The sequence below is a fragment of the Narcine bancroftii genome, chromosome 5 (assembly GCF_036971445.1).
Source record: "Narcine bancroftii isolate sNarBan1 chromosome 5, sNarBan1.hap1, whole genome shotgun sequence".
In the NCBI taxonomy this organism is placed as follows: Eukaryota; Metazoa; Chordata; class Chondrichthyes; order Torpediniformes; family Narcinidae; genus Narcine; species Narcine bancroftii.
Window position 1 is genome coordinate 82,229,523 of NC_091473.1, and position 14,782 is coordinate 82,244,304.

At 37.4% G+C, this 14,782-nt stretch overlaps 1 protein-coding gene across 7 annotated transcripts in view; it reads left to right on the forward strand.

Annotated features, from left to right (window-relative positions):
• LOC138763621 (zinc finger protein GLIS3-like) overlaps positions 1 to 14,782 on the forward strand; it is a 331,893-nt gene that overhangs the window by 237,906 nt on the left and 79,205 nt on the right. For all 7 annotated transcript variants that reach the window (XM_069938097.1, XM_069938091.1, XM_069938093.1 and 4 more), the window contains one exon: positions 9,034 to 9,175. In XM_069938097.1, coding sequence (XP_069794198.1) covers positions 9,034 to 9,175 — 142 coding nt within the window. The remainder of the gene's footprint in view (positions 1 to 9,033; positions 9,176 to 14,782) is intronic.

The following is a 14,782-nucleotide window of genomic DNA, read 5'->3' on the forward strand; positions in this document are numbered from 1 at the left end:
GCGGATGTTGGATAGAAACATTTTTACATTCAGTTTGGCTTTGTGATAGGGTTCAACCATTTTGGCAAAAAATTAGAGAATTTCTTCAAAAACTGTTTAAGATTAAATTTTTATTAGATCTGAAAATTTTTGTTGGGTTGTATTGTTCTATTTAATGATTTGGGGCTGGATAAGTTTCAGATCGCTTTTCTTCGTCTAGCATTGGCTGTAGCGCGTAAATGTGTGGCGATTTCTAAGAAGGATGACGTAGAAGTGAATTTAGTTCATTGGCATAATGAGTTGAGATCTTGTATTTATAGTGAAAAAATAACATATAATTTACATGATAATTATCTTTTTTCAAATATGGTGGCCTTATTTGAAATGTATGAGTTTAATAAATATCTTAAATCATTGTATATTTTTTTACTATGTTTTTTTATGCTCCCCTTGTGGGGTTTGTTGAGGGTGGGGGGTGGGTGAGTTGGGTTATTTGTAGTTCTTTTTTGATTTTTATTCTATGTACTTTTTGATAAGTATTTTGAAAATTTTTAAATAAAGTTTGAAAAAAAAACATACTGGCCTAGAAATTGTGGTGCATGGCCATGTATATTGAACCCAAGCAATTTTCTTGCAGAAACTATAAGGGATCAAATTTTTAAACATATATAAAGTGCACGAAACCCTCTGCATATGTGAGCCAATGTCCAGAGATGTATTCACCTGAACACCCAATCCCCAATAAAAGAAAGAAGCAAGCCTTATGTACATAGGCTTATGTACATGTACATCTTATGTACATAGATCATGCTCTATGTAGCTTTGGTGATGGACTTTGAAGCAGTGCCTCAAAGGGCAGACCTTTGGACTTGTGCACAACGAGGTGGTTGCCGTCCTGTTCCATCCTACTCATGTAGTCAGGAGCCACAGAATTTTTCTGCTGTGGTTGCATGCTCCAGTCTTCCAATAGTAAAAGAATCAGGATGTATTGTCATGAACAAGTCATGAAATTTGGAGTTTTGTGGCAGCATCATAGAGCAAACGTTCATATTATAACCATCTTACAATAGTACTATTAATAAATAATAACAATTATAGTGCATGAAAAGAAAGGCCACGTCTTTTTGGTTCATTGATTATTCAGGAATCTGATGGCAGTGGGGAAGAAGCTGTCCCTGTGCCACTGAGTGCTCATCTTTAAGCTCTCCCCTAATGGTAGCAGAATGAAGAGGACGTGGCCTGGGTGGTTGAGGTCTTTGAGAATAGAGGCTGATTTTTTAAGACACTACCTCATGTGGATGTCCTTGATGGAGTGAAGTCTGGTGCCTGTGATGTCGCAGGCCGAGTTAACAACCCTCTGGAGTTTATTCTTGTCTTGAGAGTTGGCACCTCCATACCAGGCAATGATGTAACCAGCCAGACTGCTCTCCATGGTAAACCTGTAGAGGTTTATGAGAGTCTTCAGTGACATACCAAATCTCCTCATACACCTCACAAAGTATAGCCGCTGGCGAGCCTTCTTTGTGATTGCATCAACGTGGAGGCTCCAGGACAGATCTTCAGAGACGTTGACGCCAAGGAATTGGAAGTTCTTGACTCTCTCCACTACTGAGCCCTCGACGAGGACTGGGTCATGTTCCCCTGACTTCCTCCTGAAGTCCACAATCATCTCTTTGGTTTGCTTTTGTTAAGCTCAAGGTTGTTATCATTACACCATTCAATGAGCTGATCCGTCTCCCTCCTGTACACTTCTTCGTTGCCGTTTGTGATTCTGCCAACAACTGTGGGGTCATTCGCAAACTTCTGGATGGGATTGGAATTGTGCCTTGCTACACACTCATGGGTGTATAACAAGTAGAGCAGAGGGCTAAGTGTATACCCTTGGCGTGTGCCTGTGTTGATGATCAGTGAGGAGAAGACGTTGTTTCCAATTCATACTGACTGTGGACTGATGAGAAAGTCAAGGATCCAGTTGCAGAGGAGGGTACAGAGGCCTAGAGTTTGTAGCTTCTTGACCAGCACTGAAGGAATGGTGGTATTGAAGGTTGAGCTGCAGTTGATGCAGTTGTATGTATGAATTGCTGTTTTCGAGGTAGTCCAGAGTTGAGTGGAGAGCCAGGATATTACATCTGCCGTTGAGTGATTGTGACGATAGCAGGGTCGGTGCCAAAGAGGAGCATCCATGGGCATTGACCCCCAAACAAGGTGCTGTGCCCCCACCCCTCATATGATTGTGGCTATTCCTGCCTGTCAGACCCACCCCCACTCCCTCCCCTATCAGTAGTGTCTAGGTTGATGCACGCTAGCGACTCTCCAGCTCTCCTGTCCCATGTCAGAGGGATGGCCTCAATGGCAGAGAGGCTCATGTGCACACAGCACCCCTCCCCCTTGTCAACAGGTCAGTCCCAGCCAGCACCACACCCTCCTCCACCATTGACAGGTCAGACCCTGCTCCCCTTAATTTACTAATGCCCCCCTCTAACTTATCTGGATGATAGCAAACTCACATTGCACGTCTACAGTTATCACTAGCCTCCATGTCTAAAGTATATCACGTGCAGAGAGGCAATCAAATTTACTTCGTTCCCATTGTGACTGAATCGATTTATACGCTGACTAAAGTTTAAAGTGATTGAGAAACAAATGAATTGGAAATTGGCTGTCAGTTATCAACACATCAGTGATATTTGTACAAGATTCAAGATTCAATTTATTATCATAATAATAAAACAGTGTCATATTCTTTTTGCCTGCTGCAAGGCAGACAGATTTGCCTAAGTGTCTCTTACAGTCTTAGTCAGACTTGCAGTCAGAGAGAGAGAAGCAAAAGAGTGTCGCCCCGGAGACACTGAGTGTCTGTGGATACACCTCCAGCATTTCTGCAGCCACATAGAGTCCAGTCGAATCTATTGGCAACCCGAGCTCCATATCCAAACCTCTGATGTGGTCAGGAACTCTTCAGTGCCTTTGACGCCTCCTCGCATCCCAGCTTTGATAACTGGTACACCTCCAGCCAGTTTGAGCCAGTCTCCAGCAGTCTGCAGCCTGGTGCAAGTCTCCTGTAGCAGTCTCCAGCCGCCCACGGGTTCCTCACCTCGAGTCACCAGCAGCCCACTGCATGCACTGGTCTCTCAGCCCAGAGCCCTCTCACTGGTCCGCCGCCTTGGTCAGTGTCCTCGGGGGTTATCTCCTCTGCTTCTCCTTCTCAGGTGGGGGGGGGGTGCTCTTCCCGTCCTCTGGTGCCCTGCTCAAGCCCTCCGCTTCCCTGGAGTCTGCAGCTCCTCATGGCTGCTGATTAATAAGCGCCATTATCTTGAGCGCAGACCCGTGTTTGCAGGATTTCAAATAAAAGCCACTGTTGGCTCTCTCAATGGGCCGTTCAAAATCCGTTCTGACTCGATGGAAGTTGACTGTGTGGCTGGACCCTGCAGGAGCACTACCTAACAGACACACAGCAAATCTGAAGAATTTCAGAAATGCTGAAGGATTTTCAATGAAATGCTTTTCCAGTGAAGAATGCATGAGTGTAATTTTTGGGAAGTATTTGAATATTTTTAACAAAGGCTAAATATGAGCCATTGATCCATCAGATGATTGCTATTTCAGTAGTCCTGTAGATAAAATATAACAATATAGAATCCTATAGAATTCCTAAGGAATGAATAAGAAAATTGTAAATGTTCTAGTTTATACCCCACACAAAAATTATTTGTATTGATGACTAAAAATACAAAAAATGCTGGAGAGGCTCAGCAGGTCAAATAGGGACCTTTATGTAGCAAAGGTAAAAATACATAACCAACGTTTCGGGCTTGAGCCCTTTACCTTGTATTGATGGTTATCTTTTTTTCATTTGTAGATCTCTGTATGTCTGCCTGGTTACGTAGCATTCTGCACAGGCTACCAGGGACCTGATAGTGATTGTATGTGGTAAATAATGGTTGGCTAACAGATTGTACCAGAAAATCATGAAACTGAGTTAATTAGCTGCTGCACAACCATAGCATTATCCAAGTTTATTAACCATTCTGAAACCACAAGTTATCTGTAACTTCCATCTGATTCGGCAGCCCCCAGTCTCTTCTATTGGAAATTCATGTGAAACCAATTGGTGCATTTACTTCTGAGGATTTGTAATCCTATAATTTTCCATCTTCTTCGATTCCTTTATACTCTTGATGGTTATGACAAAGTCCAGGAAAGCTTTCTCCTCCTATGTAGCTCTTGCAACAACTGTCAACAAACCTACAAGATAACCTAGTATCACTTTCCATTTGGTTGTAGTTTCTGTGGATTTACCAATGATTCCAATAATTATGTTTAAGACGAGATAAACAAAAAAAGAAAACAGAAATTCATACACAGAACATGGTTGTGGAATGAAATGTGGCACTCGTGAACATTCTTGGTTAAAACTATGCAAAATATAAGGAATATAAATTTGGCTCTTGCTTCCACTTAATCATCAAAAGTATGAGAAAATGTGTCTTGTAACTTTGTTGAAAGGCTCCTTTGTTGTTTCTCTACCTTTTTTACTGGTCTGAATCTGCAATTAATTTAGCCAAAATACAATTAAAAACTCTTTTTATAAGTCTCACTGAAAATTTTAAAACTGAAACTAAGTTCCTCTTAGATTGCAAAAGATTTTATATCAGTAATTATGGTTAATGCTGCAATTACCCGTATATCCACTATTTTTTTCTTATTTTAAATCTCCAATCCTTACTGATTACATAAGTGCATATTTAAAAAAAATGGAAATGTTCAACTTACTAGTTGGGTATGACAGAGTAAAGAGTAAAGTGGAAGCATATCCAACAAAAAAGAAAGCGGCAAACATTGTCAATACTGATTCAAAATTACAGTCATGTTGGAGAACACTATTTGTATCATGTGAAGTAATTTATCTATTTAGTTTTTAATAAAATCATGAACACCTAAATACAGCAGAAAAGTGGATAGTATGCTATCCAATGCCGAAATTGTAACCTAAAACAAAATAAAGATAACTAAACCCAGTGTAATCTGAGGGTAAAGTATAAAATTGGGATCAGCAGAAGGTTTTCAATACACCAATGAATTAGACAATGACATGGGATAAATTATAAAAGCAAGGGAAAATGGTGGAAAAAACTGTAAAAATAAAAGAAGAATTGAATGGGAAAACTATTACCTGAAATAAATACAAATAAATGTTTTTCAGTAAGAAGAAAGAGTCTTCTAAATACATATTTGGTATAGAGAATTTAATTGACATATTCATTGCACCTAAGCCACAAAACGAGCCCGGAAGCAAAGGTGTGACAGAACTACCTTTGTGATCTTGGTGTGGAATTCTAATTTTCTAGTCGTGAGTATCTTGTCTTACTTTTGAAGCCTGGATTTCAGATGAAGCTAGATCCATAGAGCACTACAGCACAGAAACAGGCCTCATCAGCTCTTCTAGTCTGTGCCAGACTTTTTTTTGGTGCCTAGTTCCACTATCCTGCACCATTTCCATAGCCCTCCATACCTCTCCCATCCATTTACTGTACCTGTCCAAATTCTTCTTAAATGTTAAAATTGAGCCTGCATTCATCACCTCAGCTGGTAGCTCATTCCACACTCCCACCTCTCTATGTGTAAAGAAGATCACCCTCATGTTCCCCCTAAACTTTTCCTCTTTCACTCTTAACCCATGTCCTCTGGTTTGTATCTTACCTACATTTACTCTGCCTATCCCTCTCATCATTTAAAATCCCTCTATCAGATCTCACCTCAATCTTTTATGCTCCAGGGAATAAAGTCCTAACCTGGTTAACCTTTCCCTGTAACCCAGTTCCTGAAGTCCGGGCAACATTCTCACAAATATTCTCTGCACTCTTTCTATCTTATTAATATCTTTCCTGTAGTTAGGTAACCCAAACTGCACACAATACTCCAAATTTGGCCTCACCCAATCCAAAGGATGCCAAACTTGTCTCTTGAGACTATTTGCTGTCTTCAGTGACTGGTTGCAAATCACTATCCTTGAATAGCAATCGAAGTAATTTATTAGTCCTGCAATTTAATTTGGCCTATTACCTAACTCAAGGGACACAGGAACAGAATGAAGGCTTTAATTAACTTTCTGTGAATTTGCTAAATTTAAGATAAAAATCGGAGGTTTAGAAGGTGGTTCCTACAATTCAATTAATTATTTTTATGGTTTGGAGGCTTTTCTGGAAAATATATATTAAATGTGAAAAGCCATCACTTTATGAAATTGATTTTATGTCTCGCGGAGCCTTTTTTGTTAATCACCCATCAGTTTGTTTCAAGGAATTAAATTCAGCTACAAAATGACCTGGGCTATAATTCTGGCTATGTCCTCCTATGGAGATTTTTTTTGGTTGGGAAGAGGGAGGGCAGGGAGCGGGAAATGAAATCACCACTTTTGCTGACGATCATCATGGAGTGGACTTTCCCCTCGCATAATTCATGTATTTATTTAGTCCTCGAATCAACAGCCCAATATGCATATCATCTTTTTCATTGACATGGACAATAATGGTGACGATGTACATGTGCACCAACATTCTTACTTCCTGCAGCCAAACAGGTATGTAAATTTTAAAGAAAGCTACGAGTAAACTTAATTGAGTCAAAAAGACAATCAATGCATAAGATAAATAAATATCTCAGTGCAAAAAACGTGACTTGCAATAACACAGACAGTCCTTTTGGGATGTTGGAGCAGTCCGTGATAAGTATAACAATGGGAGGCTCAAGAGCCCGATAGGTGTTGAAAAGAAACTGTTCTTGAAACTAGAGGTGCTGCTTTTCAGGCTTCTGTACCTTCTGCTCAAAGGTAGCAATGAGAAGAGATTGTATCCTGGGTGATGGAGATCCTTTATGATGTTGGCTGCCTCGTTGAGCCAGAACCTCACAAAGATGTCTGCAATGGATGGGAGTTTGGAGCCTCTGGTGGATCTGGCTATGTTTTCTACATTTTGCAGTCTTTTGCTTTCCCGGGCACTTGAATTTCCAAATGAGGCTATGATGCAACCAGTCAGTATTCTTTCCATAGTGCACCTATAGAAGTTTGATCAAGTACCCAATCGCATGCCAAATCTTCTCAGACTCCGTAGAAAGTAGAGGCCCATGTGTAATGTGGCAATCATTGTTCACCAGCCGGCTGCCAACATAATGAAATAAGTGAACAATTTAACTGTTTTTGTTGGCCAGAACAGAGAATTTCTTGCCTTTCATCCAGTGGTATATGGTCCATATCAACACTTCCATAGGCAGATAGAACTTGGTGGAAAAGTTTGCAACAAGAATGGTTCTCCTGAAACTGTTATTTGTCAGTTTTTCAGTGGAAAATCACTTCATGTTTAGCACTGTCTGAGGTCAGATTGGTCTTAAATTCACAATCATCAGTTTCACCAGTGCTGAGTTGCAGATGTTTTTCTATCAGAAAGTGGGGCTCTCCACACTCACTTAATCAGCTGTTTGATAGTTTGATTGGTGTCTATGCTTCCTCACCAGATTTTGAATTGCCAATCACTATTTTGTTGAACAAAGATTTGATTCCTTTCCTCGAGTGGTAATCTAAGTGAACATTTCAAGAATACTTAAGATTTTGGCAGTTGAGAAAGCAAAATGAGACACAAATTAAAAATTAGGATTTGAAAAATAAGGGAAGTCAGATGGAATATTTTCACACAAATGATGATAGACTTACAGAATAAATTATCAAAGAGTAGACAACATAAATGGACTCAAGAGACAAACTATGTTTTCCTGAAGAGAAACAGATGGAGGGAAACAGCATATAAACTGGAGGAGAGGGTGTGGGGGTGGGCAGTTTGAGATCCTGACGAGTGTATAGACGTTGTTGGCTTTCTCTAGTTACTAAAATTATCTTGTTACAACATACACACATGTATTTTCTAACAGGATTTCAGTCCCCAATAGTAATGTTTGAGATTGTATTCCTCCCTTCCCATCTAGCCCTCTACCTGAGAACAACAATTTTTGTGGCCACCAGTACAATCAAAGTAAGATAGTCCAGCTCCATAGATCTGGGCTAGTTGTCATTAAACTTAATTGATTGCTAGGATCTTAGCCACCCTCATCCCATAGTAACGCATCTGAGAATACCCATTAGAAGATCTCTTGCTTTATAAATGGACCTTCTTTGCCTTTATGGTTGTACATTAGAAAACCTTTACGTTATCATATTGTGCAGTTGAACAAAGGCTTTTGATTTGAATTGCAAATACACACGGAAGTTCTCTCATTCAAGAAGTGTTCCTTTTGAGTACCTTTTCATGTGTTTACCTTTAATGTTAGAATTAATTTTAAAACAATTTGCAAGTTAGCATGTCTCAGTTCACATCTTTCTATTAAATATTTAATTCGTTCAAGGACACTAAACCCTATACGTCACTTTTAGTGAGAAGTTCTCGTTTAGCAAAACTCAGAACTAAAATTCAAGCCATTGGATGTGGAGAAAATGTTCCACTCGTTTTTCAAAGAGAAAGGGAGATTTGAGTTGGCCATGAATGATGTATAATTATTCTGTTCCTCTTTTTGAAGCAGGCTTCTGAAGAAGTTGGGGATGTGAGGTGTTAGTGGTAGTGGGGAGGAAGGTGCAATCATGATTCCATACAGTGGTAGTTCTTTAATGATTGGTCTCTGTACCACATCCTATCACTTTCCCTAGTGGTGCAGAGACAGATAGTTTCAATATTTATGGTCAAAAAATAAATGACATTAAGAATAGTGTCTTCCCTAACTTTCTTAACTGTTGTCAGCCAAGAACTTTTTCATTCCCATCATGCTTCTTGACTGCTTACAGCAGTTTTTGTATATATTAAGAATAATTTAACTCTCAAACATTGCTGTTTTAAATAGTATAGTCTACAATGAATTTATACACATGATAATTGAAAGAGCCCTGATTTTATGTTCCTACAGTCAAATCATTTTTTTTTTGGTAGCAACTCCTAAAAATATTTAGTGATAATGAGCTAAAAGAACAGGTGTTGATTGGAGTCTTTTCTACTTTATCTTCCCTTTTGTTTGAAGCTGCGCTCAGGCATTGAACTTGAACAGGATATGATGAATGATTGCCCAGCTATTCAACCTCTTCAACCAGCAACTTCGCCATGCAATATAACAAGCAACACAATTGGAAGAACTTTGGTGGTCAATCATGAACTATATCCAGGTATTTTAAATATTTCAAATTACATTGTCTCATTTGCATAAATTATTGTTGTATGCAAGCAAACTAGATTATAAAAATAAGATGGAGGCAGGGAAATTGTTTCCACTGGCAAGTGAGACTAGGGCTAGGGGAAATAGACTTTAGATTTTGGACTGAGATGAGTAGGAACTGTTTTTCCCATGGAGTAATGAATCTGTGGAATTCTCTGTCCGAGGAAGTAGTAGAGGGTGCCTCATTAAATATATTTAAGTCAGAATTAGATAGATTCTCGCATGATAGGGGAATTAACCTTTATGGGAAAAGTAGATGGAGCTGAGTCCAAAGCTCGATCAACTATGATCTTACTGAATGGTGGAGAATGATTGACTAGTCAGATGGTCTGCTCCTGCACTGATTTCTATGTTGTCACGCAAAGCCTGGCACAGTGCCTTTTCCAATATTACATTCTCGCCTTCAGAAACTTAGTCCTGATAACTTTACTTTCCCAACTACCTCCCTTATTTCAAGAACATCAAAAACTATTCCATTATTTACTTCTATCCAATCACTCCTAACTTTTATTTTGCTGTTGCCCTTGCTATCTGGTGACTTTATTTCTTAAGTCTTTGAATGCAGAATTGAACTTGCTTCTGAACACACATGTAGGGTATCATAACAATTGGGGGAAAATATGACAACACAGGTCAGAAAGACATCAGTAGATTACATAGAATTCAGGTTTTGAAAGAGGGGCATTGGAAAGAAGAAAAGATATGATTGGTGTGGTGGGCTAGGAGTTGGGGAGAGGTAATTGGGCACATCATGGTGAATATAAAGGTAGTGTGGTAAATTTTATAATATGACTTTTGAACTGCTTCAGAGAAAGTCTCATCACTGGAATTTTTCATCTAAGTTGTCAGGGAGGCAATGGTGAAGTTTATTCTAACATGGAGATGTGCAGTAAGGCTATCAGTAGAACAAGAATAAAAAGTAAATACTGTTTACCAAAACATCATTCCATGTAATAAACATTTGTGTTAGGAAGAGATTAACACATAGCTCTGGTGTCCTTTCTTTTTCTGCTTCAGCATTCCCTCAAGATAGACAATAATTTGCTTTCACTCAGATTTTGTGGGTTCTGAGATGACCAATGAGGCCATTCTGGAAACATCTGATGCTTTTACAAATAGGTGGGTGGGTAGTTTATAAGATGGTGCCTTTTTCCTGCAAGGTTCTTAGGCAGAGACTTGGGTTATCAATACTAACCCAAATTCTCAACTTCAAGAGGTTAATGGACAGGCATTATTGAGGCTTTTTCAAGATATTGTGTTTTTTGCCAAATAAATTTTGTGCAATTTACATGATGTAATGGCAGGCTTTTATCAAACTTTTCCTATCTAGTTTGCAGTTCCCATGATTGAGTTTGTAATACAGTGATTGATTTAGGAGTCTGGTGTTAAGTCTGCAGATGATGACTGAGTGTAATTGGGGTCTCAATTCTGGTGATGTTGTGAATAGACATGGTGATAATGATTCACTTGCTTTTCAGTGAATTAGGAGGATTTTGTGGAAAGAATATTGGTTATATCTTGGAAGTGCCTTGAGGTACCTGATGCTGGAAGGAGGACAGGGATACCTGTTGTTCATTAAAGGCATGAGTTAAAAAATTTTTTTTTTCATAGCACCTTTTTATTAATTAAAGGCAGATCTAATGTCTTGATCTTCAAAGACCCTTTTTCTCATTTAATCCAAGGCTATGCTGATGCGGTGAAGGTGAATTTCATCACTGATTCCTTTGCCAAGTGGTGGCTCCAGTGTTATGGAAAACATTTTATCATGGAAGCTTATTATTAGAGAGCAACATTCTGGACTGATGGCAAATTGGTGAAGAGACGTCGTCTTGTAGAGTTAGGCCGATCCTTTAATATATTTCAGTGAATGAATCAATACCAATTTTGTGCTCAACCTCTGAATACGTGCACCCACACATGTCATTGACTATTGAAGTTGGCGTGATCTTGTTTCAGGAGTGTGTTTGAAGTAGATTGAAGAGTTTCTCTTTAGTTCTGAAGATAAGCAGCAGTTCCGTGGGAAGTTTGTTGGGGATGAAATGTACATTGCAAAGTCTACTGCCCTGCACACAATATAAATTGCAGTATTGATAATAGAAATTTCCAAAGAATTGAAATCTATAGGGAGGGATTATTCATATCTCTTCCTCTCCAGCCATTGGGACTTCTATTTGGTGCCAGTATGTCTCTGATCCAGTATTTTGGAAATAACATGCTTTCCAAGCTTGACAGATAGTGTGGTGATAATCACAGGCATTAAGTTAGCCAACTTTATTTTACAATTGTGGCCAACAGTGAACCATTATATTCTTGATTGATGATCCAACTGTATTACTGTGATGTTAAATACTTACTCATACAGCAACCTTCTCAAAGTTGCGTAACACAGTCAAAAATATTGACAATTTTCAACACTTGCTAACAGATGTTATTTCTTTGGATAAATCAACAAAAACTGATTCTGATAGTAAAGCAGAAAATAGTCTAAAATTTGAAATAAAGTCAACAGAGAATACTTTTTAGAGAAACATAAAACCCGCAGATGCAGGAATTTTGAGCAAACAAAGAATTGCTGAAGAAACTCAACTTGTCAGACTGCATCCATTAGTAGTAATGGTTGGTCTTTGTTTCGAATCCGGTGTCTTTATAAAGACTAAGGTTAAAAAAAAATAAAATTACTCATACAAAGCTCTGCTAGCTTCTTTCTCCTTCGTGTATGTAGAACATAGAGGATATAAATCTACAGTACAGTACAGGCCCTTCAACCCACAGTGTTGTGCTGACCTAATACCCCACTCTAAAAACTGCAATGATTTCCTTTTCTTTTTCAATCTTTTTATTGACTTTTGAAAAAAATATTATCAGACACATTGATGTATATGATATAATTTTCAGGAAACAATAAATTAAAATTACAGGAAGTTAACAAATGCTAAATTCAATAACTAATCTAATGAAATTTCTAATCCCAACCTATTATACGAGCGATTACTATCAAAGTCAGGTGTCAATTACTATTTTCAAACTAATAGGTTCAGAGCAAAAGGAAATAAAAAAGAAAAAAATAATAATAAAGACCAAAAATAATTGATCTAAATTTTAGGAAATAATTAAAAAGAGAAAAAAAATGTAATACTTGTTTTAATAGTTCAGCACCTAATTTTCTCTAGAAAGAAGAATGCTGTCAAATCCAATAACCATTATGTATGTGTGGGAGGGACAACATTTTTCCACCACAGTGAAATGAGCCTTCTAGCAATCAGGGAAGCAAAAGCAACTACATGGAATTGAGATAGAGTCAAAATTAAGTCCATTGGTCCACTCGTTCCAAATATAGCAATAAAAGTCTTGGAGAGAGAGAGTTATATCAAGAATTAAAGACAGTATTCTAAATACCTCTTTCCAGTAGTTACAAAGGGAGGGACATAACCAGAACATATGATATAAAGTACCTTCCTGAGTTGTACACTTAACACATTTAGAGGATATATTAGGGTAAAATTTAGCTAATTGAACTTTGGAATAGTGGGCCCTAAGGTCTACTTTAAATTGTAATAAGGAATACCTGGCACAGACAAAGGATGAATGTACATTGTTCAAAATAAAGTCCCATTTATCTTCAGGAAACAGTTGTTGAAAGTCATGTTCCCAATCTTTCTTAATGTTAAATAAAGAACTTTTGCTAAATCTCAAAAGTAGTTCCTAAAGGGCTTCCATCCTTTCTGATAAGGTCTAAAATTATAAACTTCCCAGATAAGATTAAAATCTAAGTTTTGGGGAAGCCTCAGTGTTAAGGAGTTTAAAAAGGTCCTAATCTGTAAATAGTGAAAGAAATGTTGATTAGGTAATTTAAATTTGGCAGATAATTGCTGAAAAGAGGCAAAATTTTGTTCTATATATAACTCCAAGAAAGATTGAATACCTAACCTAGACCATTGACTATCTAATGTCTTGAACTGAAGGTTTTAAAAAAAGGAATTATGTAAAATTGGATTGATTAATAAATTAGAACCAAATATGCAAAGTATGTTTAACTACCAAATTATCAGTTAGTTTGGAGAGGGAAAAAGGCAAATGTGCTCCAAGTATTGAGATAAGAGAGTGTCTTTCAATGGATTTAATCTCCCAAGTCAATCCATCCTGAGGCACCAGAATGTTCATTATGAAGTATCCAGATAATGATATATCTAATGTTTTCTGCCCAGTTATAAAGTCTCAAATTAGGTAATGCCAGGCCCACATTTCTTTTAGAATTTTGAAAGTATTTTTTTTTCAAACAGGAATGCTTATTTTTCCATATAAAAGAGAAAATAAGTAAGTCTAGTGAATCAAAAAAAGATTTAGGAGCAAATACTGGGACAACTTGTAAAACATACAAAAACTTAGGCAGGATATTCATCTCAATAATATTAACCCTCCCTGTTAACGTCATCAAAAGAGGAGACCATTGAGGTAAGGATTTTCTCACATGATTCAATAAAGTAAGAAAATTTTCTTTAAATGAGTTAGTGATCTTTCTAGTAATAGTAATGCCTAGATAATTAATTTGTTCTTTTTTTAACATCTTTAAAAGGGATAGAGGTCAAAGGAGCGGGAAGAATCCAATGGGATAAATTCACTAATTTGAAAATTCAATTAGTAACCTGAGAATTGACCAAATTGATTGAGAAGTGATCAGATCTTTCAAATTGAATGGTCGGGATTATGTATGTGTATATATAGTAGAAGATCGTCAGCATAAAGAGATACTTTATAGATAGTTCCAACTCTAGATATTCCTGAAATATTAGCTGATTGCTGAAAAGCCAACACTAGGGTTTCCAAAGTCAAATTAAATAAGAGTGGACTTGAAGGACAACCCTGTCTGGTTCCCCAAAATAGTTTAAGAGATAGATTTAATTGAATTAGAAAAAAAAGCTGTAGGGGATGAATATATTAATTTAATCCAATTAACAAATTGGGAACCTTGGTTGAATTTCTGCAATACACAAAAAAAAATCTCCACTCAATCTTATCAAATGCTTTATCAACATTGAGAGAGGAATTATATTCAGGAGACAAAATAGTAGGGAAATAAATGCCTAAAAGTCAATGAACATTGAATTGTGAATAATGTCCTTTGATAAATCCCATTTGATCCTCAGAAATAATGAGTATTTTGTAACCTGCAAGCTAGGATCTTAGATAAAATCTCAGCATTACAATTTAAATAGAAATTGGTCTATAAGAGGAAGAGTTTAATGGATCCTTATTCTTTTTAAGAAAAAGAGAAAAAGTAGTTTCGTAAAAGGTTTGTGGCAATTGTCGACTATTTAAAGATTGAGTAAAAACCAAATCCAAATGTCAATAAATAAGAAAAGGATTTATAAAACTCCAGTGAGAAATCAACTGGGCCAGGACTTTTACCAGACTGTAAAGAGTTAATAGCTGCCGCAATCTCCTGCTGTGAGATAGGCTGCTCCAATTTAACTTTATTGTCTGAGGGAACTGAAAGGATTGTCAGTTTGTCTAAAAAATTCCATATTGAAGTTTGATCTTGAGCCAGATCAGAACTATA